General features: G+C 37.1%; 1 protein-coding gene across 1 annotated transcript in view; it reads left to right on the top strand.

Annotated features, from left to right (window-relative positions):
- Positions 1 to 3,979: 3,979 nt before the first annotated feature.
- The window catches only part of LOC144988966 (uncharacterized protein C14orf132), a 44,191-nt gene continuing 23,128 nt past the window's right edge, over positions 3,980 to 25,042 (top strand). Inside the window, exons 1-2 of the mRNA XM_078940447.1 lie at positions 3,980 to 4,099; positions 11,350 to 11,794. Coding sequence (XP_078796573.1) covers positions 11,768 to 11,794 — 27 coding nt within the window. The 5' untranslated portion in view covers positions 3,980 to 4,099; positions 11,350 to 11,767. The remainder of the gene's footprint in view (positions 4,100 to 11,349; positions 11,795 to 25,042) is intronic.

Below are 25,042 nucleotides of genomic sequence, written 5' to 3'. Positions count from 1 at the left end.
ACTCCGTCCTCGGCTCCACCACTCGCTCCAGACTGTGCTCGCCGTCCTCGGCGCTACACCTCGTCACAGGCTGTGTACGCCGTCCTCGGCGCTCTTCTTCGTCCACGACTCTCATCCCCTCTCAGATTAAAACTTCTGACTCTGCCTCGTCTCCTGAGTTTCTTCCGGGTTCCAGCATCTGGGTCTCCATAGGGTTCGATCATGACAATAATCCAGTTAAAAAGATCCAGAATTTTTTTTCACATGTCTTTTGAATTCATTCATTCATTCATCATTCATTTTCTTGACCGTTTTTCCCTTTCGGGATCACGGGGCTGCCGGAGCCTATCCCGGCCACTTGTCTTTTGAATTATTCTATAATTTTTCACTAGCAGTTAAAAGAAAATCCAACTGAAAGCTTAACTCTTTTTTAAATATGGGGCTGGTTACTCTTAAGTCCAGGGTAGTTCCTGTTCACAGACCACAGACCGTTTTGCAGAAAATGCTGCTTAGATTCCCAGTGAATGCATCAAAGCTCACATGATATCACTGGTTTGACACTGGAGAACTGCAACATCCAAAGATTTACTTTGAAGAGAGAAGAACATCATGACATTCAGCTGGGATTCAAGGTCAGATTCACATGCGTGACTCTAGCACTTCACAACATGCACAATGCCAGGCTGAACCGAGCCTCCAGGGTGTTTGGCATCCAGTGGTCCGTGATCTTTTATTACACAAATGTGTCATTCACACACATTCTGAAGTCACGGGGGGGAGACGCTACAAAGGTCAACATAGTTTTTCTCCTGTGTGTTGTTAAAAGTCAAACCAGTGCACTCTTCTTCAAACTGGGAGGGGGGCCCAGCGGAGTGGCAGTCTGCCATGCTGCACGGGCATGAAAACCTTAATGTGTGTCTCTGTCTGTGGACCAGGTCCAGGATGGATCTAACCTTGTAATTTGCTTTAATCCACTTGAATACCAAACAGCATGGAGCAATAAAGTGAAGGGAAATGCATGTTAATGACACGGGGACGCATGAAAGTCGATGTTATTTATGGCGGCTGGTTGAGACCGAGGCTGTGATTAATATTCCAGACCGATGTCTGGAAAAATAAATCAGGAGAGGATTTCGGGGAGGTTTCATGTTCCTGTTCATTTAGGTTGAGTGCAAGCACATGGAAAATATGGCAGACGTAGAAAAATATGAAATGAACAGTTTCTGCTGTTTCACGTGGTGTCCTGAGGGTGGGGGCGCCAAGCCTCTTACATTAGACAAAAGTAGTTCATTAAATATTACTTCAGGAGTGGCGATGAATAGACATTAAAAGGTCTACACCAAACGAGAATAGGGATGACTCACAGCTGCTCTCATTATCATGCAGACACACTTTATTTACACCTACGTTTTAACACCTACTAATCTTCTCTAAGGATGTCCTGGTGGAAATCTTTGAGTTTTAGAAATGTTATTAACTCTGGGGGTTCCTATGCTATCATTTAAAAAAAAATTTTAGGCTAAAATAAATCCATCAGTGGGGAAAACAGGACTGAGCTACAGAAATAAGCCCATCAAAATGGAGAAAAGCAGGTTGACTCTTCAACCTTTGTGTCCAGAGGGCACCTTCACTTAACAGTGGTTTCAGTCAGTGAAGTGCTTTTATCCGAGCTGCTTTCAAGATGAACACGAAGAAAAAAAAGCTTTAATATTCTGCTGTAAGCAGAATATGCCATCTTTCTTTCCTCGGCCATGATGTAACCATATCACACGGTCGCTGTTTTCCGAGCACCGATCGGTCCGCTACCTGTCTCATCACCGGCAGACCTTCATTATTTTGCTTTTGGGTCCATGTAAGCAATGACCCAGTAAAAACAAGAGCAAGGATACCATATTCCTCTGAACTCTGACTAAACAAAAGAGGTGGATTGTGAAGGAAAATGTAAAATTTATTTTTTTCCAATTATTTCCAACCACGCATGCTCCTGCTCAGATTTGATTGCACATCACAACAACATTTTAACATGTTTCCTTACAGTGGTGTTTCCTAATTAGTTACATTTTGTTTAAAGTCCCCCTCTGACAAAAAAAAAAAAAAAAAAAAAACATTCCCAGAGGTGTTTTAACTATGATTTTGCAGTTTTTAACTAAAAAGCCACAACCTAAATGTCTTAAAAAGCTATATTTCCTGTTTATCTAAAGCCACTATTTCTAAAATCTCTTCCGCATGGACGTGGCTGTTAGTGCTGAGCTTAGTATCCCCACCCTTGATACCCCCTTTCTGATGATGATAGCTGTCTGGCAGGAGTGAAGAGCTTGATACAAGGGGAGCCACAAACGACTCCGACTGACAGTCGCTATTCTCAAAAGTTTATCTTTAGGGATTAAAAAAAAGGTGAAAAGAGACCCATTATTGGTTTTGAACAATGTGTGACAAAACAAATGTGTATACCAGATGCTGTTGTTTAATAAAATTATACATAAAAAAAACTGAAATAAGGCTATGAAAATGCTTTTCGTGACATATTTTAGGCTACATTGCACCAGCAAGCAGCACTGGCTGTGGCTCATAACGAATTTTATGCTAGCACATGCAGATTGTTGAATTCATTTGCACAGCAAATAAAATGAAATGCCATAAAAAAACTTTTCGACAATTCGCACGTGCTTTTTAAAATCCACGCGGCCAGCTTCGAACTTTTTTCTTAATCCCAGAGGAAGAGTTAGATTTAAGATTAAAGGTTACGTTTAGGATTAAACCACCAGATGCTTCCTGATTGCGGCTGTTTCTGCAGCTCACCGCTCCTCTAGGGGACGGATCAAATGTGGAGAACACATTTGGCCCACCTAGGTGTGACAGCTAATGGGATTTTATCTTTAAGCTAAATTTTAAATACGTGCGCACAACAACAAAATCCAGCCTTTAACCCACTTATAAATGCGTGCAGGCAATGCGCATCTTCTCTCACAACTTGTGCACGCTGGGCGGGGCAGATTAGGGAGTATAGACAGAACGTCTTTGTGACAGTTTGATTGACAGCGATTTAAAAGGAGAAATACTAAGAAATGCAGAAGTTATTTCTTATTACCGGTACATTTGTACCGGTAATAAGAAAGATGTGCACGTACTTGTCAAAAACTTGAAAGACATGATTGTATCAGAAGGGAACTTTAATGAATATTAAAGCCCTGAAAGAAAGCAGGTTAAAACAAGTTCACCTGGGTCAGATTTTTACAGGGATTAGTGTGTCCATGTTTTGCACACGCTGCTTCACTGCTGCTGTCAAGGACATTGGCTTACACCATGGAGTCTAAGAAACATGAGTGATGTTGGCAGGTGATGTGATGAAAACTGAAGGAGGGGGGACACAGGATGAAGCAGGATGTTTAATCCTAAAATCTTGTACTGATACATCTCTGCTTTAATGAAGAAAGATCATGCATGCAGGCGTTTAGAGGGCGACCTCTAAATTGATTTAAAGGGAAACTGAGACATTTTCATCATGTTGGTTTTGATGTCAGTGGTAATCTTTCCCGCGCAGGAAAACTGGCCCGGTTGAATTAAGTTACAACAAAGCAGGTGCTGCACACAAAGTGCTCTGTTGATGGCTTACAAGGATTCATTTTCTTTCTGCTTAATGGAAAAGGGCACAAAAATGCTTCATTGCAATTCTTGACAGAGTCTCAGCATCCCGTTGAGCATTTTTTTCCATCCAAAAAGTATATTTTGCTTTGCTTTAACAGTTTTTCTTTATTTAGCATTAAAACTAACCAATTAAAAATATTCAAATCAGAAAACTTTTAAAACTTAAAGTAGTGCGTCTTTATTCGGCATGAGATGTGTTTGTTTTTAGCAGATTCCACCAGTAATACTTGCATAGTCAGGATATTTTCTGGTTACCATGTGTGATGACTGACTAGGCTTGGCAGACCCAGATGCTGAGTGGTAAGTAATGGGTTTATTAGTTCAGCTGGTGATGTTGTCTTGATGCGGCAGGGAGGCGACGTGGCTGGAGGGGGTCCGCGGATCCGAGACGAGACGAGGACTGGGAACGTAGCTTGAGGGTCCAGTTGTGGCTTGAGACATGGCTTGATGTTTGACCAAAGGCTCCACTGAGAAGGTGAGTTTCAGGAGGTTTTCTGCTCGGCGAATCAGCTTTGCCGTCCATTCGTGAGAGTAGGTATTCCTGGAACTGGAGAAAAGGTTCGTGAGACGAAGACGAGAGATTCATAACATGAGACGACACAGAGGCCAGACTAAGCACCATTAGAGGCAACGAACTCGCGTAGAATTCTGGTCCTGGAGCTCCTTAAGAAGATCTGGCAGGGTGATGAGTTGAGTGGCAGCAGCTGCGGTGAATTAGGCCAAGCAGAGGGGAGAGGGGGAGGAGTCTGATAGAGGCACCATGACACCATGTTTGCTTAATCAAAATAAAACGTACATTTTGGAGAAATTTCTTATTTTAAGTTTGAGTTTAATTGGTACAGCGCCTGTTTTTTTTCTTTACTCTGCAGAAACTTCCAGATGAATGCTTATGAGATGATTTTGTTTTGTACTACAAACAGGATTTTTAATCTGATTGTCAAAAACTGTAAAGAGAGAGCTACTGACCGCTTCTAAAAAGATACTTTTGATGTTCAGTTAGAACGACACTACAGAAAACTAAAAGCACGAAGTAGGCATAGCATAACACCTTTGCAGGTGTACAGTGACACACAAGCATTTGCATTTTTATCACGAAAAATAGAACAGCACAGACCGATGCAGTTTATCCCCACTGACTGAACCGTAAGATTGACCAGCACTGCTAACAGAGGAGGCATTGAGTCTCAACTGGCTCTTTATGGCTAAATAAAGCAAAAAACTAAATAATTAACAGTTGTTGTTGTAGAAACAAAGGCAAGCAAGAAAGTCTAGCTGTGCACTACACTTGAAATGCATTAATTTACCCAGTAAGTGTTGCAGGGAGATGCCTTGTCATCCCCTTTCCTGTGGTGTTGGATGATGGAATGGAAGCTGATTTGGCAACTTAAATAGAAGGAAAATTCTTTGTCGATCTGACTCCTTGACCAAAAGAAACCAAGATTTAAGCTATGAATTAAATTATTACTTGAAAGACTACGGAGAAGACAATGATGGCTTTCCATGCCAGTTACACAAACCCACAATACATTTCAATATGTTCAGCTGAGCATTAATTATGAATCACCTGCCTTGTTGGATCTGAATCAATGGAGAAAGGAAAGTGAAAACACACTGTATATCAAATGTATGAGGCTGAGGAAAGACCTTGCGGCACACGAGAGAAGTGTGAACGCATCTAGTATACCGTAAACGATCTATTGGTGGGGGAGGAGTGGTGCGAGCATCCTCGTATGTCTTTCGACAAACTAATACGCCTGTTTCTGTGTGGGAGGGTTTCTGGGCTTTCACACGCATACATTTTCAGGTGTTTTTTCTTAAGAACAAATTTGACTACTTATGTGTTTTTTTGAACAGTAATGCAGAAGATTTGAGCAAAAATAATGTTATTCTGGGGTTCTAACATGAAACTGGCAAAATAAAATACAATTTATAGGATTAAAGATCCTCTCCGATTTAAATTTTGACCAACTGTTCCCAGTGATTTTTATAATATGAGTATGTTGTTTTGAGCCAAAATAATACAACCTGTGTTGTGTTGTCGGACATAATTGCAGCAGAACGGAAGTAGTTTATTAGAAATTTGCGTCTGACGCGCCCACTTCCTGTTACCCTTAACTAAGCTCTCGGTTTAAACCCTATCCTTCTAGTTTACAGCCCGTCATACCCCTAAGGTAACATTACTGGTGCAGCAAAAATGGCGAACAATACTGGAGCTATTGGCCATCCAGTTTTGAACCTGATGCCAGCTCGGACAAGGTTAACAAAGACGTTCATGGATCTATTTGTCTTCAAGTGGATGCATTGGAAAGGAGCGGAGCAGGGAGCTTGTGACCCACTCATTGTATTTTCCACAAAATTGTAGAAAATCTTTTTCAAACTGCATTATGTTGTAAAGGAGTACTCAGAAATGCAAATTTGAGTTTAATTGTCTTTATAAATGTCCTCCATCAACAGTAAAATGCTACAAAAGCATGTTAAAAACGCCAAAAACCCACATTTATCACACACATTTATTTATCTATTTTTAACTTGTCCTGTGCAACAACTGAGCAAACAGATGAGAGCAGAAGACCTTTTGTATTGGACAGATTTTACTAATATAATAAGGGGTTATGCATCTCCCTTATGTTTTTTTAATATTTATTACATTTTATTTATTACATTTCATGTTTTAAGAATATATTTTCTTTTTTTTAAAGAGAGAAGAAAGAGGGGAAAAGTGTGAAAAAGAAAAAAGGGGGGAGTAGAAGAAAAAAAGACAGAGGGAGAAAGTTAGGGGATACAAGTACTAAGCAGTTAATTTGAGTAGGTTACGAGTTTAGCTTAACAATGTTTATGCTAGATCTGCTGGAAAGACAAATGTTACAACCAAGAGTGAAATTCTCACACTGACATACTTAAGCGGGTAACCTCTGTGTTGGGGCCCCAAGGCCACAGGAAAGGCGCGCTCAACCCTACTGGATGGCAGCCAATGGGGCCACCGGGCGCTGGACATAGAGACGCGGGCCAAAGACGGAGCCAGGGCCCAGCAGCCGCCCACCACCCAGCCGGAATCTTGTCATCACAGGCCCCAGGCGCCCGACCCGAGCGGCCCAAAGATCACGACACAACCAAAGCTTCACCCCTACCCCCCCCACACACTACACTATCCTCTACAACCCCACTCACCCAACACTTTGCTCAACTCCTCCTCCCGTATGACATTCCATAAGTATGAGTATTCTGGGCTCGGAAAGGCCTGGGTGACAGTGCACATCAGTCACAGCACAGGCACAGTTGAGCAGACCAACCCAGTAGGTGGCATGACATTTCAAACTTGTAACTATTGTTGCATTGGTTGTCAACTGGCTAATTTTAGCAATACTGTGCTGCTATAAATTAAGGTCAAGAGAGGCAAACTGACATTTCCATAAACAGAATGAATCAATTTGCAGGTCTGATCATCTCCGGGAGAAATTTTGCAAAGTTTTCAGAAAAATTGATTTCTAAACTGAATTTAAAATTAATTAATAATAGAAGTTTTAAATTTCCAGTGATGCATCATTTTTAGGGACAACATAGTCAGTGTGGTCTTAGCCTCTACCTCCGTTTCATTTTATCTCTCATTTCTAATTCTGTCAGTAAGCCGATGCTTCTGGTAATAAATCACAGCATCAAAGGAACACGAACACGAACTGCTTTCTAACTGGATCACTGAATCATTTGGGGCCAAGTGTTCCACCATCTGGCCTTATGAAATCGTTCTCCCATCTGAACTGTAAAGTTTTAATAAAGTGTTCAACCAAGGATGAAGAATAAGAATGCTCATATCTGCTGTTTTACTTCCATACATTCAAAAATGAATTTTGTATGTTTATTAATATACGCTAGATGTTTCTTCTATGTGCTATGAAACATTAATGCAAATACTTCTTTCAAGTGAGAATAATTTATACTTGTTCCCAAAGGTATTAGTGATTCACCAATTAGTCTACAAGTAACCTCCGTGACACGAGGCACGGCGTTTTGACACGTGAATTCCTACGACTGCACGTGCTGTCAGCACAAAGTGTCTTTATGGTCTCTAGGACGGAAGCAGGCAACTAAATCAAAGCTGAACGACAGATAAACTCTCAGAGACTTAAAGAGGAGCTGTGATCTACTGGACTCATGCAAATCCACCCCACCCTCATTGGGTTTCTGGGAGACTCAATGTTGGGTATGCACGCTCAGCAAAAAAAGGGAGTGAATTTGAACTGGTGATATGCTTCATTCTCTGTGGCAGGGGGGGAAAGCAAAAAGGGTTATAGTTAGATGGGTTACATCCTTTTTGCTTCGGTCATTTGGTAAAGAAAAAATTGCTTTAGAACAAGGGAAGGAAGTTTCTGCTAAATGTCAAAATGATGCCAGTATTCTGCTGGTTTGTATTTTGAAATAACTTCAGTAGAGCAAAATACAACGGAGTGAAAACAGAACCCTTACTTTAAGTAGAACTTTTTAATTGGGTCTTTGGAGAAACTTTTCGGTGGATGAAAACAGTTTTCCGTAAATGGCCTAGTTAATCCAAGACCATGTCATTATTTTTGGTCTTAAATATACTATAGAGGGATGATTGTCCATGTTCTTGCTCTCCCACATTGACAGTTTACTACCAAGCATTTGTTGTGTAACTTACTAACTGACTGAATTGAATCTGCATAAATTTAAGTCTAATTTCTCTCAGAATAAGCTACCTTTTCACAAAAAAAACAATTACCTGGTAGAAGTCTTGCAACTATTCTACAATTTTTTTTCAGTGGTGTATTTTATTCTGTGAGTAAAAAACTGTTGAGTTGAAATGGTGCTGCGCTCTTCCCAACAGGCAGCCTCTAAATTATGTGCCGTTTCATTAAGCACATGCAAAAAGACTCTGCTTTGTCTTCAGGGAACTTTGTGAGAACTATTTGAAAGCATCCAAACATGAAACACAGAAGCAAAGTCAAAAGATTCGCTTTCCTTTATAAATAAAAGCCTCTCTTTTGAGCAAGATTTTGTTTGTGGTTCCACACGGTTGATACTCTCTGGGTGTAAGGAGAACAAAGAGAAGGAGAAGTGTCAGAGGGATAACTCAGACTGGGTGATTTAAAGGCAAAACCAGAGAAGCTGGATTGTGGTGGTTTGGACATGGAAGATAGAAAGATAGTACACATAAACTACAGTACAGACCAAAGGTTTGGACACACCTTCTCATTCATTTGTCTCATTCTGTATGTTCAAATTCCCCAACCTCTAAAAGACTAAATAGTAGACCATCTAGGCTTTTACACAATTTGGAAACATGCTCTCTATTTTTTTTAGTTAAACCTTAAACAGGATGTCACCCATTTGTAGAGGATAAATTTGAACGTTTTACTCTGGAATCTACTGTGTTGTACTGCGTTTTGGTCTGTATTTGCTAATCTCGTGAGCATTGATGCACACTCATTTTTTGCAGAGACTCCTTAGAATTTTCTAGGGCACTGGGTTTGGAATTGTAGATTCGTTCACCCCTAACAAATGGTGGATTCCCCATTAGAGTGCAAAAAGTAAGTGAGGGAAATCGGTTCCTGAGTAGACGGTAAAGAACAACAAAATAGGAAACTTTCAGATGTGGTAAAATGTGACAAGAATGTGGGTGAGGGAAAAAAAGACTAAAAATAATCACAAGAAAAAGCACAGTTCATAAAAAAAAAATCTCTATTTCGAATGTAGATGTCATTTCAAAGTGTTAGGATGAATGAAAGAATGAAAAAATTTTAAAAGAAATTCTCTAATGTTCTAAACCTGTCCTTTGAGTGGAAAATGCGGCATTCTTTAAACAAATGATCAAATAAAAAGTTTGCTGATGTACCTTTTTCAGAGCTTGGTTTTTTTTTAAACTATCAAATGTTGGGTATACATGACACAAAAATGAAGAAAATGGGCACAAAAGAAACATCAGTTTCTGATGAACGATTGTTCTTCTGTCGGTGTCCCACAGCTTGATCAATAAGAGAATCTGTGTGGGAGAATGATTGCCATTGATCTTTTTTCCTCCCTTGCTTGGTGGATTTTTTTTTCATCCTTCGGGAGTTGAAGGGCTGTGAAATTCAGACGACTTATAACTCAGAATAAAAGGGAATATTAAGACACTGAGGCTTTCTGGCATTATTTCACAAGTAATCTATCTTTGAAGTTTTAAGAGAGTACTTATCAAGCTCTCTAAAATCTTCTGCCTATATTTGCAGCCTATATTTTGTATGTGGAGATGACCTCTTGTTTGGGCTTACAATTAATTTAGTGTGGAGAACGTGCTCAGAAAAAAAGGAGTGTGAACTTGTCTTTCCTTTGGGATGTGTATTTTTCTCCTTGATCCCCTTTAAAGGATGGCAAACATTGCTATGTGGAGGAAGAGAAGACTGTGGGGTCAATGTGCAATAGCATCACGTTTTGTTAAATTGCTTTGTTTGAGCCAATAGTACTTAAATATTTTTTCAAACAAACAACAAACGCATCAGATCATTTGCTGTATTTATAAAATTTGATTCCAATTTAAATTATATTTTGTTTTACATTTTTTAATTTATAAAACAAATTTTAGAATAACATAGAATAGTATAGAACAGAATACCTTTATTGTCAGCGTCGATATGTTCAATGAGATTTAATCCGTCACAATAATTGAACTGGTTAGTTCAAAAGGGGCCCAAGTCCACAATTTTTCAAAATAGAGATATTATATGTTCTATGGTCTTAAAGGGAAAAGCTATCTGATTATGTGCAAAAAAGTCCTATGTCCGTTGGAATGTATTGATTATGCTTTAAAATGCATTCATGCAAATTCCTGGACTTGGGCCTCTTGCATGGGTTTAGCTTTATCCCATAGATGGCAGCACCAGTTATCCAATATGGCAGCGCCCCTGTTTAATTCAAGAAGGGCCTAAGTCCAGAGGCTTTAGTTTACTAGTCTTCTGAAATTATACTTCATATTATACTATTTGTAAGGTATGAACTGGTGCTAAATCTGGGTAAAGTATTAATCATTTGGTGTAGCCTCCCTTTAAGTTATGCAATAAAATAATTTCCTGGAAAAACAAACCTCTTGGACTTGGGCCCCTTTTGAACTATCCGATTCAATTGTTGCAAAAACAATATATACATAATAAACCCCTAAACTAATTTATGTCTTAAACCTTGTGCTATCCTAGGCACTTTAGCATTGGGAGTTGGGTCATCTAGACCCACTAGACAGTGCTCTGAACCTTTTTTCTTCAATGATTTGTGATTTTCACTGATGTCCATGGATTACATGAAATCTTTCCACCTTTATCCACCTTTGACATGGTAGGGAGAACACGTCATCTAAGATAGCACAAGGGTTAATAAAGAAAGCAATAATAAAAAACAAGACAAATTTAAAAAGCAGAAAACATTTTTCCCTGTGGGATCTACAGGGTTAAAAACCCACTCTAACCATTTTTAATGGTAATTATGTTTATACCATTTTCAGCCAAAATCCAAAAACCTGTGTTGTTTTCCAAGACATAGTTTCTGCAGAGAGTAGTAGTTCATTGGAAACTCCGCCCCCTTCCCCTTCCCCTTTCCCGTTGCTGACAGCCCCTGTTTACATGCTCACCTGCTAGCTTACACCAAAAACACAGTTTTCATCATCAGAGTGGGTCTTTCAGTTATATTCCTATAAATACTACACATGTCTTTGTGTGATTGTTTGTTTGTTTTTCTCCACAGGCTTGTTGTGAGCCTATAAAAATGGATTCATGCTTTAAAACGACGACACATTCATAGAAAGAGAGGTGGTCTGGCACCTCCTCCGCGTGATGTGACAGTACGACTGCCATCCCCTCCTCCTCCTCCTCCTCCTCCTCCTCCGTCTCCGTCTCTTTGCCACTCGCCTCCACATCTCTTCATCACTCCGTCTGATCCGCTTCTCCCCCCTCGTTCTCTTGGCTTCATGCTCTCATCCTCTTGCTCCTCATCTTTAAACGACGACATGCTCCCCACGTGAAGTCCACCAACTTGCAGGATCAGTGAATTTCCGGGGAATGAGAGGAGCAGACAGATGCTCTGACGAGGAATAACAGAGAAAAAGAAAAACAGGCGCTCGCACGGCTGCTTCTTGAGTGCCTTGGCTTAACAGAGCAACAGCATGGATCTGTCATTCATGGCTGCGCAGGTGAGATGCTTTTCCTCCAAACAGCTTTGCTGTTTACTGTCCCAACTTTCTTTATGTGGTTTATTGATCATGTGGGTGTGGCTGGAGAACAGCTTTATCAGGTTTGGTTTTTTGTTCGTTTAATGAGTTTTTTCTTTTATTTACTGATTCAAAGAAGGAAAGTCAAAATACCCTGTTTTTTTTCTAAGTTTGCAATGTGTTCAATTTTCTATAGTGCACAACTTAAATTAACCTGTTTTTCCATGTCTCTTGTAGATGTAAAAGTTTCTTTTGTAGAATTATAAATAGGACCTTTATGCTTTTTTCCCCATGTTTTATTTTCCATTTTAATAATATATAAAGTCTAATAGTAAAATCTTTTGAAAGGATTCGGATATTAATGCCATAATCATTTAGTTTGAGCCTAAAGCAGTTCTGCTTCTGCTAATAATAAGTGTTTTGTTTTTAGCTTAGATTTTCTGGGTAATTTGGATTTATTTTTCTGTTTTGAAACTGTCATTTGTAATATAATATTCTTAATTCCACATATTTAACCACCATTGATACACTATCGAGGAGTTTATAGACCTATCTTTGAACTTAGAGTTATTCTCCAAGACCAAAGGATTTTATTTTTTCAAATTAAGAGCCTCTAAATAGAAATGCATTGAAGCATGGACCTGTCTGAGATAACACTATTGTTCTCTATGACCCGATTATAAAAGAGGTGAAGTATGAGTCAAAAAAAGCATTAAGCTGCTTCCTTTCATGACCAATGAGAAGAGCAAAAAGTACAAGGCAGAAACAAATCTCCATAATGAAGTTTTAACCAAGCGTAATAGCCTGCTTTAAATAAATAAAAGACCGGTGCAGTTATCTTGTCGGTTGAAAAGGTAGAGCCTAAATGGCAAGTTTAGGAACCACTTAAGCCAGCGTTCGTCTTTTCTATCTACGTTCTATCTTCGTTTTTTCTTGCTATTTCATGCTCAAACAGTCAGGAGGAGCCTAAATGCTACTACAAACTAAAGAATACACTAGAAGTAACAATGCATTGGGTAACAGCTGCAGGTGGATAAGCAAAGTCAAGAAGTAGCAGTTCATAAAGGGAGTTTTTGAAACCATAAATGTTTGCTTTAGCCTGAATGATGCTCAAAATAAAGGTGTAAATGATTACCTTCCTGATGGAAACAATGATGTTTGTTTTGAACTGAACCTTGCCTGTGGTTAATTGAATCTGTCTTGAAATAAGAGTCGTGCACCTCCAGCTATTGAGGAAAGAAAATGAGTTTTTCCATTTATCATGTTCCCCAAGCGCACAAATCAAATCAAGCAAAAAATAACAATTTGACAGAGGTATCAGCAGGACACTTGTAAGCCGTAAATTAAGAATCATGTTGCATCATGTCTGCTCAAGAAGTTAACAGTTTGCGGATGGCAAAGCTCAAGCTTCAGAATTTTGTTAATTCAAATTATTGCTGGAGAAATAATCTGGAAAAAAAATATCCGGATTGATCATTTTATTTTCAAAACAAATGTAAATTGTGTCACCTAAGGAGGCTGTGAAGACAAGAAATAAATGTAGTGATGTATCGATAAAAAATATTAAATCTGTACTTTCACAGTTGAAAAATTTTGACTCGTTTAAACACTTGAAGATACATTTCTCTTTCTAATACCTTTGCTGTTAATAAAAAAAAAAAAAAAACGTGACTTATGTTGTTTTGCATTTTAAAGATAAGTTCTTGAGTAAAGCTCCTCTTTTGGCTGCCAGCAAGTGTGGTTTTGACATTTACGTAGGTCTATCTGGCAATGGGTTGAGGGAGAGTTGAGAACGATTTTAATGCTAGCCAGTTGAACCTTGTTTTGCATCCAGGTCAAAATGGACCCCTTTTTTAAGTTTGGGCGTGTAAAAATTCATTTTCCATTCATCTATTCCTCAGACACAATTATTTTAGTACAACAAACTAAATTTTTACTTTCATTCCTCTTCTTATTCGTGTTGTCCCTTTCGGGGTCATGGGGCTGCCGGAATCACTCACCCACACACACCTATGGACAATTAAGAGTAACCAATTAACCAAATTGGGAGGAAGCCGGAGTCCCCAGAGGAAACCCATGCATGTACGGGAAGAACATGCAAACTTGTCCCCCATTGATGTTCTGCTTCAGGTCCCCAGCCAGGACTTCAATCAGGGGCCTCTTACTGTGATGCAAGGGCGCTAACCACTGCGCCGCCGTAAACCCCTAAATTCTTATTATTCTAGTTAATTAGAAAGGTCTCAAAAAGTGGCATTTGTGTTGTTACTGGTCAAATAAGACCCAGCAAAACTATTGGCTGTTGTTTGCACCACTTAAGGGGTATATAGACGGTATTTAATTTTTTTCAAATTGATTGTTTCTCCCAAATACGGTAATCTAAATCTGGTCAGAAATCATGCAGGAAATAAAATTCTGGTGATGCATTTGCAAAATCTTTAAAGCCGACTATATCTACATCTATTCAGTTTGTAGTGTATCACATTTTCTGTAGCTGAGGCCAACTTGAGAAAAAATGTATTGCGCCAGTCATATCTAAGTCTGGGATTTGAACCTTCTTCCCAGCAAAATTCGCAAACTGCTTCTCAATTTGAGCCACATTTATCCTCAATTCTTTTTTTTTTTGAAAGACAGTCTATGCTGCAGGTGTGCAGCATGTAATGTAACCGTACTCCTGAACATGACTGACAGGCCTGTGGGCAGATCCCATCTCCATAACTGCCATTTAGGATTCTGCAATTTCACTTTAATAATTTGTCCTGGCTCTCACTCTACTTTTCTTTTTATCACGTGTTAAAGCACTGATTGAATACTTTTGTCGGTGTCAAACTTTGGTGTAATTTTAGCATAGTGACTGCTGCCTTCTTTTTTGCCCTTCGGCTGCACCCTTCAGGAGCTGTAACAGTGAATCATCCTCATCCATCTAATTCCATCCTCTGCATCCTCTTTGCTCACACCAACCACCCTCATGTCCTCCTCGACTACATCCATGAATCTCCATGTTGGTCTTCCTCTAGCCTCTTTCCTGGTAGCTTTAACATCAGCATCAGTTTACCGACATCTTTCTTGTCCCTCCTCTCAATGGGTGTCAATCTGGCTGTGTTGCATATTCCATCACTGCAATACAGAGAGCTCTTCTTTGAAAAAAAAAAAATCTTTGAAATCCTTATTCAGTTCCAATTTTTCTGCTCAACAGCAGAAACTAGAATATTAAAAGTGACTGGTCTCTTTTCAGAACTGAATTAACTTTTTATTATAGAACTATGTTTGACAACTTCTGTTGAGTGAACGTAGCTCTGCTTCATGAGAAAGCCAATTATGAAACTCTGTCGTCTATAACTTTGAGGTAATTAAGCCTCATTGCAATGTTTTGCTCTTGAGACTGAAATCTAATATGTGACTCCAGCATTTCACCAGATCAGCGGAGTTGAGTTTTTCAGCAACACAACTTTGGATGCCAAAAGTCCTGCAGCATCTATTTTTTTAAGTAATACAGGAAATTCTGCACTTCCTTCTACACTGTCATTTATTTTTTTGTTTATAATGATTGCAGTGAATAAAAAGGGCCGTTACCTCACTGGAATAGTAAATCTAAATCTAAATTGTATAAACAGATTATATAATACAACTGTGGTCATTTTTTAAACATACAATTAGTGTTAACACAGCAATAAGCGGTCATCTATTATTTAAAACTTAGTTTCCTGACTTAAATTTTATTATTATTTTTATTAAATGTCATGAATGGTTAATTTAATCTACAATGATAGCAATATCATGTATTCACAGGAGATTTAAACATCCTATTTTTTTGTTAAACTTAAACCTTAATTACTATAACTTTTGCTTTCTTAATAAATTAAAAATACATGGTTAAGGTTGGGGAGTTGTGTTTCAATAAACAGAATGAGGGTAAGCCATTATGTTATTTATTTTAGGACACATTTATACTTTAAATTTTATTACCTTTTGGATTAAGGTACACATATTTTTAAATGTCTGGATTGCTGCAGTTAACCAGTGACAACGAACATCATCCATCATAAATAAGCCTAACAGTTTGACTGGGATGGAAACCAAAAAAAAAAAAAGAAAAGAAAGAAAAGGATCAAAAACTTTACTGTAAGTAAGTAATACTTATTTACATAGCACCTTTTGCAGACAGCAGTCACAAAGTTCTTTACAAGAGGAAAAAACATAAAATAAAGCACAGATATAATAATAAAATACAGTCAATCAGCAGTGGCCCATTCAACAGATCTGGAAAGCCTGAAAATAAAATAGGGTTTTGAGTTGGCTTTTAATTCCAGGAAAACCTTTGTGGAACCATACATTTGTGTAAATATTGTATGTTTTCTTAGAGATATTACAAAAGAACAGTTTCACACCTGCAGATCAGTTTTGTGAAATTTGTGTAGATGTCCTACAGGATTTTCCAATTTAGAATTATTGTACGTAATTTTAATTGCTATTTAAAGAAAGATTAACTTCGGCTGCTGTGATTTTTTTAGTTTCATATTTATTCCCTTCTGGCAAACCCCCCCTCTGCCTTTGAAGTTACATATAAGATCCTGTCAGGTTTTTTTATAAAAGTTAAAAAAAACAAAACAGCTACATATACATACAGATCTAAAATAATATATGCTTCATGGATTTCACAAAAGCCTGTCAAAAGAGGAAAAGTTTTATCTTTATGACTACTCTGTCAAATAAATGAGTGAAAGATAATGTGAGCTAAATCCTTGCTGGCTTCCTAGCCCACCTTCCCTTCACCTTCTTACCTGAGAATGTGCTTTTTGAGATTAATTGAACTAAAGTCAGCTTTATTTCAGCGTTTTGCTCAGTATTCAGGTTTTATTTTATTGCCAGTAAATCTCTGGACCTTGGCTTTGTCTGAAAGATGACAGATGCGGCTGTAACTACTCCTTATGACAGAGAGTAATGTCAAAAGAAAAATCAGAACTCTCAGAAGTAGTTTGTTTTTGAGTTATAATGAATGAAGTAGGATTTGTTGTAGGGGCTGGTATGGCACACCTGAACCTGAAAATGTCCATCTGTCTATCTGTCTATCTGTCTATCTGTCTATCTATCTATCTATCTATCTATCTATCTATCTATCTATCTATCTATCTATCTATCTATCTATCTATCTATCTATCTATCTATCTATCTATCTATCTATCTATCTATCTATCTATCTATCTATCTATCTATCTATCTATCTATCTATCTATCTATCTATCTATCTATCTATCTATCTATCTATCTATCTATCTATCTATCTATCTATCTATCTATCTATCTATCTATCTATATATATTATGTGTGTATAACTTAAAACCCTATGTTCTGTAGATTACCGGTAATTTCACTTATAAGCTAAACTGTTTGATATGTTTGCTTAAAATCCCTTAAAAAAGCAGCCAGGAAGACAAAAACATAGATTATGTCCTCTTACTGACAGTTTCACATCTTAGCTTGATCACAAAAAATAATAATAATTTAAGTGTAGAAATATATTAGACACTGTTTTTCATAGAACAATATTTATTAAAATCATTTGCATTTGACATGAGGCAATTTGAGACTGAAAGCAGCCTCAATCAAAAGCTTTTGTTCACCTTGTCTTCTCCACATTTTTTGGATTTCCTTTTCCCACCAGCTACTGTGAAGATAAACTGTGCAGTGAGGGCTGTGCTTGTCAGAAAATGTCATTTGCGGATGATAAAGCTTATGAGAATTAGCCGGGTGGTAGCAGCTGATGTTACGGTTAACCCTCATGTGTTTTAGAGAGACTTCAGTAGCATTCTGGGCACTTGGCCAGTGTCAGAATTGTTTCTGTTGACAGATCTGTCACAAAGAGCAGCAGAAGCCACGGGGCTTGCTCCAGCCACCAAAAAAAAAACCTCAGTCTTTCATCACCTTTACACACAAAGTAATCAAAGCCTTCTTTATTAACATATTCAACCGATATTTAATCTGAAATACTCATCTGTTTCTTCCTAATTGTTCATTCTCTGATGTTTTTCCTTCTATAATACAGTTTTTCTCAGTCGCTTTAGTACAATTCTCAGATCAGAATGAAATTCCCAAAACTATTTGTTCAATCTTCACATCATAGTGCACATCATATCAGCAGTTTCTCACTTCTTTGAACAAGTTGCAATTGCTTTGGTACATCCATGCAAATGATTATGTACAATTCTCTGCTCTTTGCTACATTATCAATTGTTTATGTCATATTGATCAAAATGTATTATATAGTTCACTGTGCAATAGTCTTACTCCTCAAAACACCTAGTCATTAGTTCATCGTATAAGCCATTAACTGCAAAATGGTTGACCAAGTTTTCATAATGTGACAAACATATTTTGCTGCATTGCAAGAGAGGATATTCGCTGTGATGTGGATGAGAATTTGTGGCCTAACATACAGGAACGACAAGAGGTGTAGGAAGACCACACCAATTCCTACTGCACTGCCTGCACTGTTGTACAGAATATTGTCCAAATTTTTCCCTTTGTGTTACTGTTTGCGGTGGGTTTTTTCTATGTTGGTATGACAAAGTCTGTCAAAAAATTACAATATGAACAATAAAAGTATAAATGTGAATCTTGTCCAGTCTCTTGCAATCAAACAAAAAAGCTGTAACTTCCATTTTACAATAATTGTCATCAAAACTTTAGCCATAGTTTACATCAGAACCTCCCTCTAAAGTACACAGTCATATTGACAACATGACTAAGTAATTTGACTGTCGTGTTCGTAGACAATGACACAAGGACTTGACATTCTGATGGCAATGACATGTTCAATGACATAAAGACTTAGTTTTGAGAGATGAACTAAAGATTTTGAGCAAGTTACAGGCTTTTGCAAGGAATCCATAGTGTTTTGCTGTTTATACAAATTGTTTTGAGAAATGCACACATGTATTTGCAAACTTCAATTCTGATCTGAGAATTGTTCTAAAGTGACTGAGAAAAACTGTAAGCCATTACTCCTTGATTTACTGAAACCATGACTTTGACTCATTCACTTGTAATGAAGTTTCAAAAAATAAACCCTGGGGCAACAGGAAGAAGGTGCTATGTCACGGCAAAAATTTAGGTGAGTAAACCATCAGAAAGTATAGCTTAGAAACAAATGAATGGATTTATTTTAATTTAAAGATGATATCAACTCTCGTACACCTTAAAACATCTGCGCTCTACCTGGCAGTTTATGTTACTGCAGAGTGTTCATATGTCCTGCCTCTTTTAGAAAAAGTCTTCTGGTTGCTATGAAGTGGGTTTATTTGAAGAGGGTAATAATGGCACACCAGCCTTTTCATGAAGGAGTTCATTTCCCCTCTGGCCTGCTTTCTCTGCAAATGTTTTGTTATGAAAGCTGTTGTTTCAGGGCTGTAAAAACTTTCAAGATTCCTGAATTTTCCCACCTACTTTTAAGACCCTGCGGCGCCATGAAGAGTTTGCGAAAATAACACAGCGGGATTAAGATGAAACTCAGACTACAAAGATTTCCGAGAAAATGTTTTCCAGTTTGCATTCCTCTGAATTGCTGGTGCGTTAGAAATCTGCATGCACTACCAATCAAATCCTTTCAAAGAGATCAACCGTCGTTATTTGTGTGTCTGCACACACGGAATTGCAATGTGTAGTTGTGTGTGTGCAGAAGACAAGACATGAAAAAGTTGCTAATAAGGACAACCTTCAAAAAGCCTTAAAGATATTAGACTGCTCCACACATCTCCATTTATAGATGATTTTCATAGCTGGGTTGAAGGAGAGGTCAGGCTTTTTTACAGCGGGGCCACTTCATAGTTTACTCCCACTTAACGGATGTCTAACCCAATGAAAGAACAGAGACGGTGCAGAAGAAAAGAACAAACTCGATGTGCTTGGAATTGTTATAAGGGCTGGGTTGACAGATCTATAAGTCTGCGTCTGTTTGCCAAACCACAGTTCATTAAAGAACTTGTAAGTGGAGAGAGCAGACACTACACAGTTGCTTTTAAATGAGCACATTCATGCAAGTTCCCTTTCTGCTTCAGTGAGAAATCTTTTTGCCTCCAATGAGAAGAATCGACTGACTAACAAGAAAGCATTTTAATTATTTATTTCAATAAACCTGCTGCCGGTTTGTTCAATCGTTCGATTGATTTTCAGGATGTCATTAATAAAAACACGACAATCCAATTCAAATATTAGTTCTAACATTAGTTCAATGGTTATTTTTTGTAGCATTGTACTAAGTCATGATGGAGTTGAGATGATACCAACAGGGTTTCTAGTTTAAGACTTCTACAAACGGGACCTTGTTTAAATATAATTTAAACTGTAATTAAACTGAAATTGGGAATTCAAAACTGTTTTTTGGAGTTTTCTGAAATTCTCTGTTTAGTTTGGAACTTTTTTTTGCAAACCTAATAACACCAGTCACTCAAACACTATATTATTCTCTGTCTTCCTTTAGTTATGTGATTTTTAAAGCTTTTTCTATTGCATATTTAATGACTATAAGCATTGGTGGCTAAACTTGATCGTTTTTTTTACATCAAGCAGTGTTGGTGGTGATATGGATGCCTGTCAAGGAAATACACTTAGTATTCTTCACTTAAACCCAAAATTTAAAAAAAAACAAAAACAAAATTAGTTTTATTGTTTTTATGTTTTTTTGTATAATCCGGATAAATCTGACATCTGCTCAATCTTAACTTGCTTTTTATGTAAAAGTTAATTTAATTGCACTATCCGGTATCTAAAATAATAAATCTTTTAGGGAAACTGTAATTCTCACTTTGTAAGTGTGTGTGATTGTGTGGCCCTCCAAATCTGTCTGGGGTGTACCTTTTTAAATATTTATCAATAACTACTAGCCATGTCTTTTACATGTTGTTCCTTTTCAGTGCCTAGTAGCTGTTTATCCGTAATTCCGAGTGCTAATAAGTAAGTTTTATCTAAATAGCGCCTTTCCCAGATAAAATCATAAAGTGCTGAACAATAAAACACAATACAATACAGTACGATAAAAATGCAGAAGCAATCAATTAAATATGATATAAAACAAGCCTAAATAGAATAAAATAAACATAGAATAGAAATAACAATGAAACCAATCAGCTAAAAGGATTTTTAAATAGAAGTGTCTTCAGTTGACTTTTAAAAGAATCGACAGAGTCTCACAAAGGGACAGAGGGAGGGCATTCCAGAGTCAGGAACGATCGGTCAACTCTGGTTTTATCTTTGGTCCTAAACATTTTTAAAAGATTTTGATTCGGGGATCGGAGGGCACGGCCAGAAGCATTAGACAGAGCAAGTCTGATAAGAATTGTGGGGTCTGTCCTTTTAAAGTTCTATAGTTTAAAAGAAATATTTTAAAATCAATAGTCTTCATTGTCACAGTTTGGTTTTCTGGCTAACTCATGTTAGCCACACTTTTGACCTTTGTCAGTTTCTTGAAAAAAATCTTTTTTTTTACTGTTAGCTTCTGATCTTCTGCATTTTTGTCCCTCACCACAACCAAATAAAGACATTTTCCTCCCTGCATCAACTGGGAAGGAAATACTTAAATAGTTTAGTTAAAGATTACACATTTGTGTATCGATGCTGTACAAGCTACTAAACATAAACACGCACTGAAAGTCATTTAAAAGGCAAACTATTTTTGCCTTTAATTTTGAGGGGAAAAAGCACAACAAATACATTTTGAGATTTTTTTATTTTTTCTTTCTGTCATTCATATGACACAGATACTCAGAAAAATCTTTAATGAACTCAATTATGGCCAAATGTTCCTATCTCAAAATAAAATGGTAAAAATAAATGGTCAAGACAGGAAACAAAGGACCTTGATAGACAAAGGATTGATTAACTGATACAGAGGTAAGTGTGGAGAATTGAGACGGAAACCTGGTGTGACTGTGACTGAGGGGAAAACAGCAAACCCAACAGAACTGGAACACAAAGCCTGACAGCATTCACAAACCCGAAGACACCAGCCCTAATGTCACACTGATTCGTTTATTCATTTAATTATTATTGTTGACTAAATAGCATACAAAACAAATATGTTCCATAAAAAATAGAAAGTTATCTAAAAAAAAACCTTCAATATAAACAAAAAGAGAAGAAAAATACAATGCATGTAAAACAAAATCCTGCTTCCTCTTTTCAATTCAGTCTGACTCTTAAAACTTGATTTATGTACCAAACTGTTTTCTTTTTCAATATTTTTCTTTTAAAATGTTTATTTTTAAAATGAGCACTATAGAGCTTGAAAGTGATGTTACAGTATTTGGATTAGATAGAATCTAAGGCAAAACCTTGTTCAACCTACAGTTGAACAATATAATGGGTTTTGAAACAGCAGCCAGAGAGGGAGGGAGGGAGGGAGGGGCTGGAAATTTACCCACAACTACAAAACTGCCATGCTGTCCAAAAAGCTTACACAGTTTCACAGTGTTCTGTGCATTCTTTTTTGAGTGTAGACATTGTTTCTAATGTTTTGAACCTGAGTAACCCAAGTACTAAAAGCAGTCACTCTTAAACACCAGGTTACTTCCCAATGTTTTGTACCTGAGTAACTTTATATCGAAAGACGTCCTGTGGAGAATGAAAGTGACTTGATGGACTGTGACAGCCAAGTATGAAGCAATATCGTTTTTCCCTGACAGACCGAACCCACTAACTGCATGATGTTTCCTATATAACTGTGCCTCGGGTAATCTGCAGGTATGAATAATGTATTTTAGCATAAATAATCTATTCTCAACCCATCAAGATGTAATTTCAAAGCAGCTCCATCTCTTGTATTGATATTGTACAACGTTGAAACTGGACAATGACTTCAGTTTGAGAGCGTTACATTGACATGCTAATCACAATGACGCTCAGTCTCATATTCGTAACATAAAAACCCACTTTAAATGCCACCTCAATTTAGCTTTTACGTTATTTCAAGGAGTTATGGGAGAAAATTGTGAATATTGAAGCAGAAGTAGGTGTTTGATCTGCCTTGGTGAAAGCTGCTGAAGAGGTGAATATCTGGAGAAGATAACATACCGTTCAGGGTAGGTGGGGATGAGTAATTTCCATTTGACATCAGTTAAACTCACAGCCTAAAATTTAAGCCTAAATCTGCAAAAATACAAATAAATATTGATTAAAAATAACGTCACAATTTTATTTTATCTTTGAAAATGAATTCAAAAGAATAGAACAGTATCATCAGCATACATTAGGATTGGAGAAGGAAAAATGGATGTGGAGGGTATGAGTGAAGATACATGCAAAGTATCAGGTTTGATGGAAAATGTTCATTGACAGTTCATTCTCTATAGGAATTCCCAAAGGTTTTTCCAAAAAAGCATAAAAGCACTGTTAATATATCTGTAAATATACATAATATCTAATATTCTGTCTATTGCAATTTCATACAAAATAAAGAGTCCATGCACAAATCCACACCATTTAAGAAAAATCTCATGTTTCCCTTTTTGCTCTCAAACTTTAGAAAAAAGAAACAAAAGAAAAAAAAATATTCAATCCTCTGAAACTTAAAGAAATCTGACATCATGCTAAAAAATAAGTGAATACATTCATTATGTAAGGGCCATGAAAAATAGCAGTGTTAGTAGACTTTCTGTGTTGCCAATTACTTTACGTTTTGACTGTCTCTCTTGCAGACAGGTAATTTTTTTCTGACTGTTATATCCTTTATCTGCCGCAATAGAAGCATGAAACAGAATGCAGGAAGTAATACAGAAAACTGCAGATTCAGCCTTTAGTTCACAGTCTGTCTGTAGATCATATAGTTGATTGTTTTAAGAACATTGTTTCAGCTAAAAGGTTCTGTATGATACATTACATAAACCAAGGCAAGCTATAGAGATCTGGTTTTATGCAGTTGGGAATTAGGCAGTGCAGACAATTGAATGGACATTTTTCTTCATTTTTATTCTCTGTTCATAATTTTAATTGAGAATAGTGAATAATTTAAGGGACACGTTTCTCCTTTAAGGAAGTGTGAATGCTTAAGCAATATTGCAATTACCCAAAGCTTGATTGAGTGTATATTTAGCAAACAACAATTTTAAAAACAGTTTAAGTTTTGTGTTCTTTTACTAAGTTTGTCCAAACTGGAGCATGTAGTGTAAAATATCAGCCTGTTGTGGCCTTTGCATATAATAGTTCTCACAGGTTTTTTGTAAGCATTACATAACATCTGGTTAAGTTAGGTCTATTAGGTAGTCACAGATCAAAAAGACATATTTTTAACGTGGTTTTGATTATCCTTACTCCTAAACTTTAGTTTTCTCTAGGAGCCGCAGAATTCTGTCCTTACAAAAACATCCTTGCTTTGTTTGATTTTAAATCCAACTTGATGCATGGGAGAAATTATTTAGTGATGGATGGTCTTTGCTCAGAACAACAAACCTAGAGCCAACAAGCACATTTTTTTGAGGGATTTCTTTTTCTTGATTCTGATTTCTTCTTGTTTTTTGAGGTTTTTCCTATTGCCTAATGTATCACACAACATACTTAAAATAAATAATCCATAAAAGTCTCATCGTGAACTAATTCTTGAAAATAGAAAACCTGGAAGGATGGTCATTCTAATCAGAATGAGGCGTTCTTATCCACCGTTCCTTCCGAAAATACATATATAAATGTAAAAGAGTGGAAAAAATGTTGGTTCACTGAGAACATGGACAATGTATTTAAAAATATGTCTCATATAAAGTGATTTACTGTTATGAGATTAAGTGAAACATGATGTAAATACTTGTGGAAGGTGCTAAATATGTAACCATAATGCCAGAGTGTGGCAGATAATCAGTGGATTAACATTCCATGTTCAACTCCTTACCTTAGGGTAGAGTAGGTGTTAATATAAAAGACATCAAACAGCTAAATAAACCAACACTAAACCAATTTATTTGTTACAAAAAATGTAAGAACCCCAAGTTATCAACCAACCAATCTACTTTTCATGAAATCACAGATTGTGAAATGTCATGATCTAATGAACAGTAAAATTGTGCAAATAATTTACAAATCTCCATCTCCTAGATTCTAATTTAGCTCCTAGTTAAAATAAGAGACACCCAGTAGGATCTCAGAAACTGTTTAAAGAAATCAGGGTAAAAACTAGCACAAAAGAGAGTTTATAATTTTGAATCTGAAATAATTGGTTTATTTTTATGTTCAAACTTGTTTTTAAACAGTATT

This window comes from Oryzias latipes, chromosome 22 (genome assembly GCF_053564925.1).
Source record: "Oryzias latipes strain Hd-rR chromosome 22, Olatipes_Hd-rR_3.1".
NCBI classification, from domain to species: Eukaryota; Metazoa; Chordata; class Actinopteri; order Beloniformes; family Adrianichthyidae; genus Oryzias; species Oryzias latipes.
Note: the sequence above shows the minus strand (reverse complement) of the source record. Positions and strands in the feature narration are given on the sequence as shown.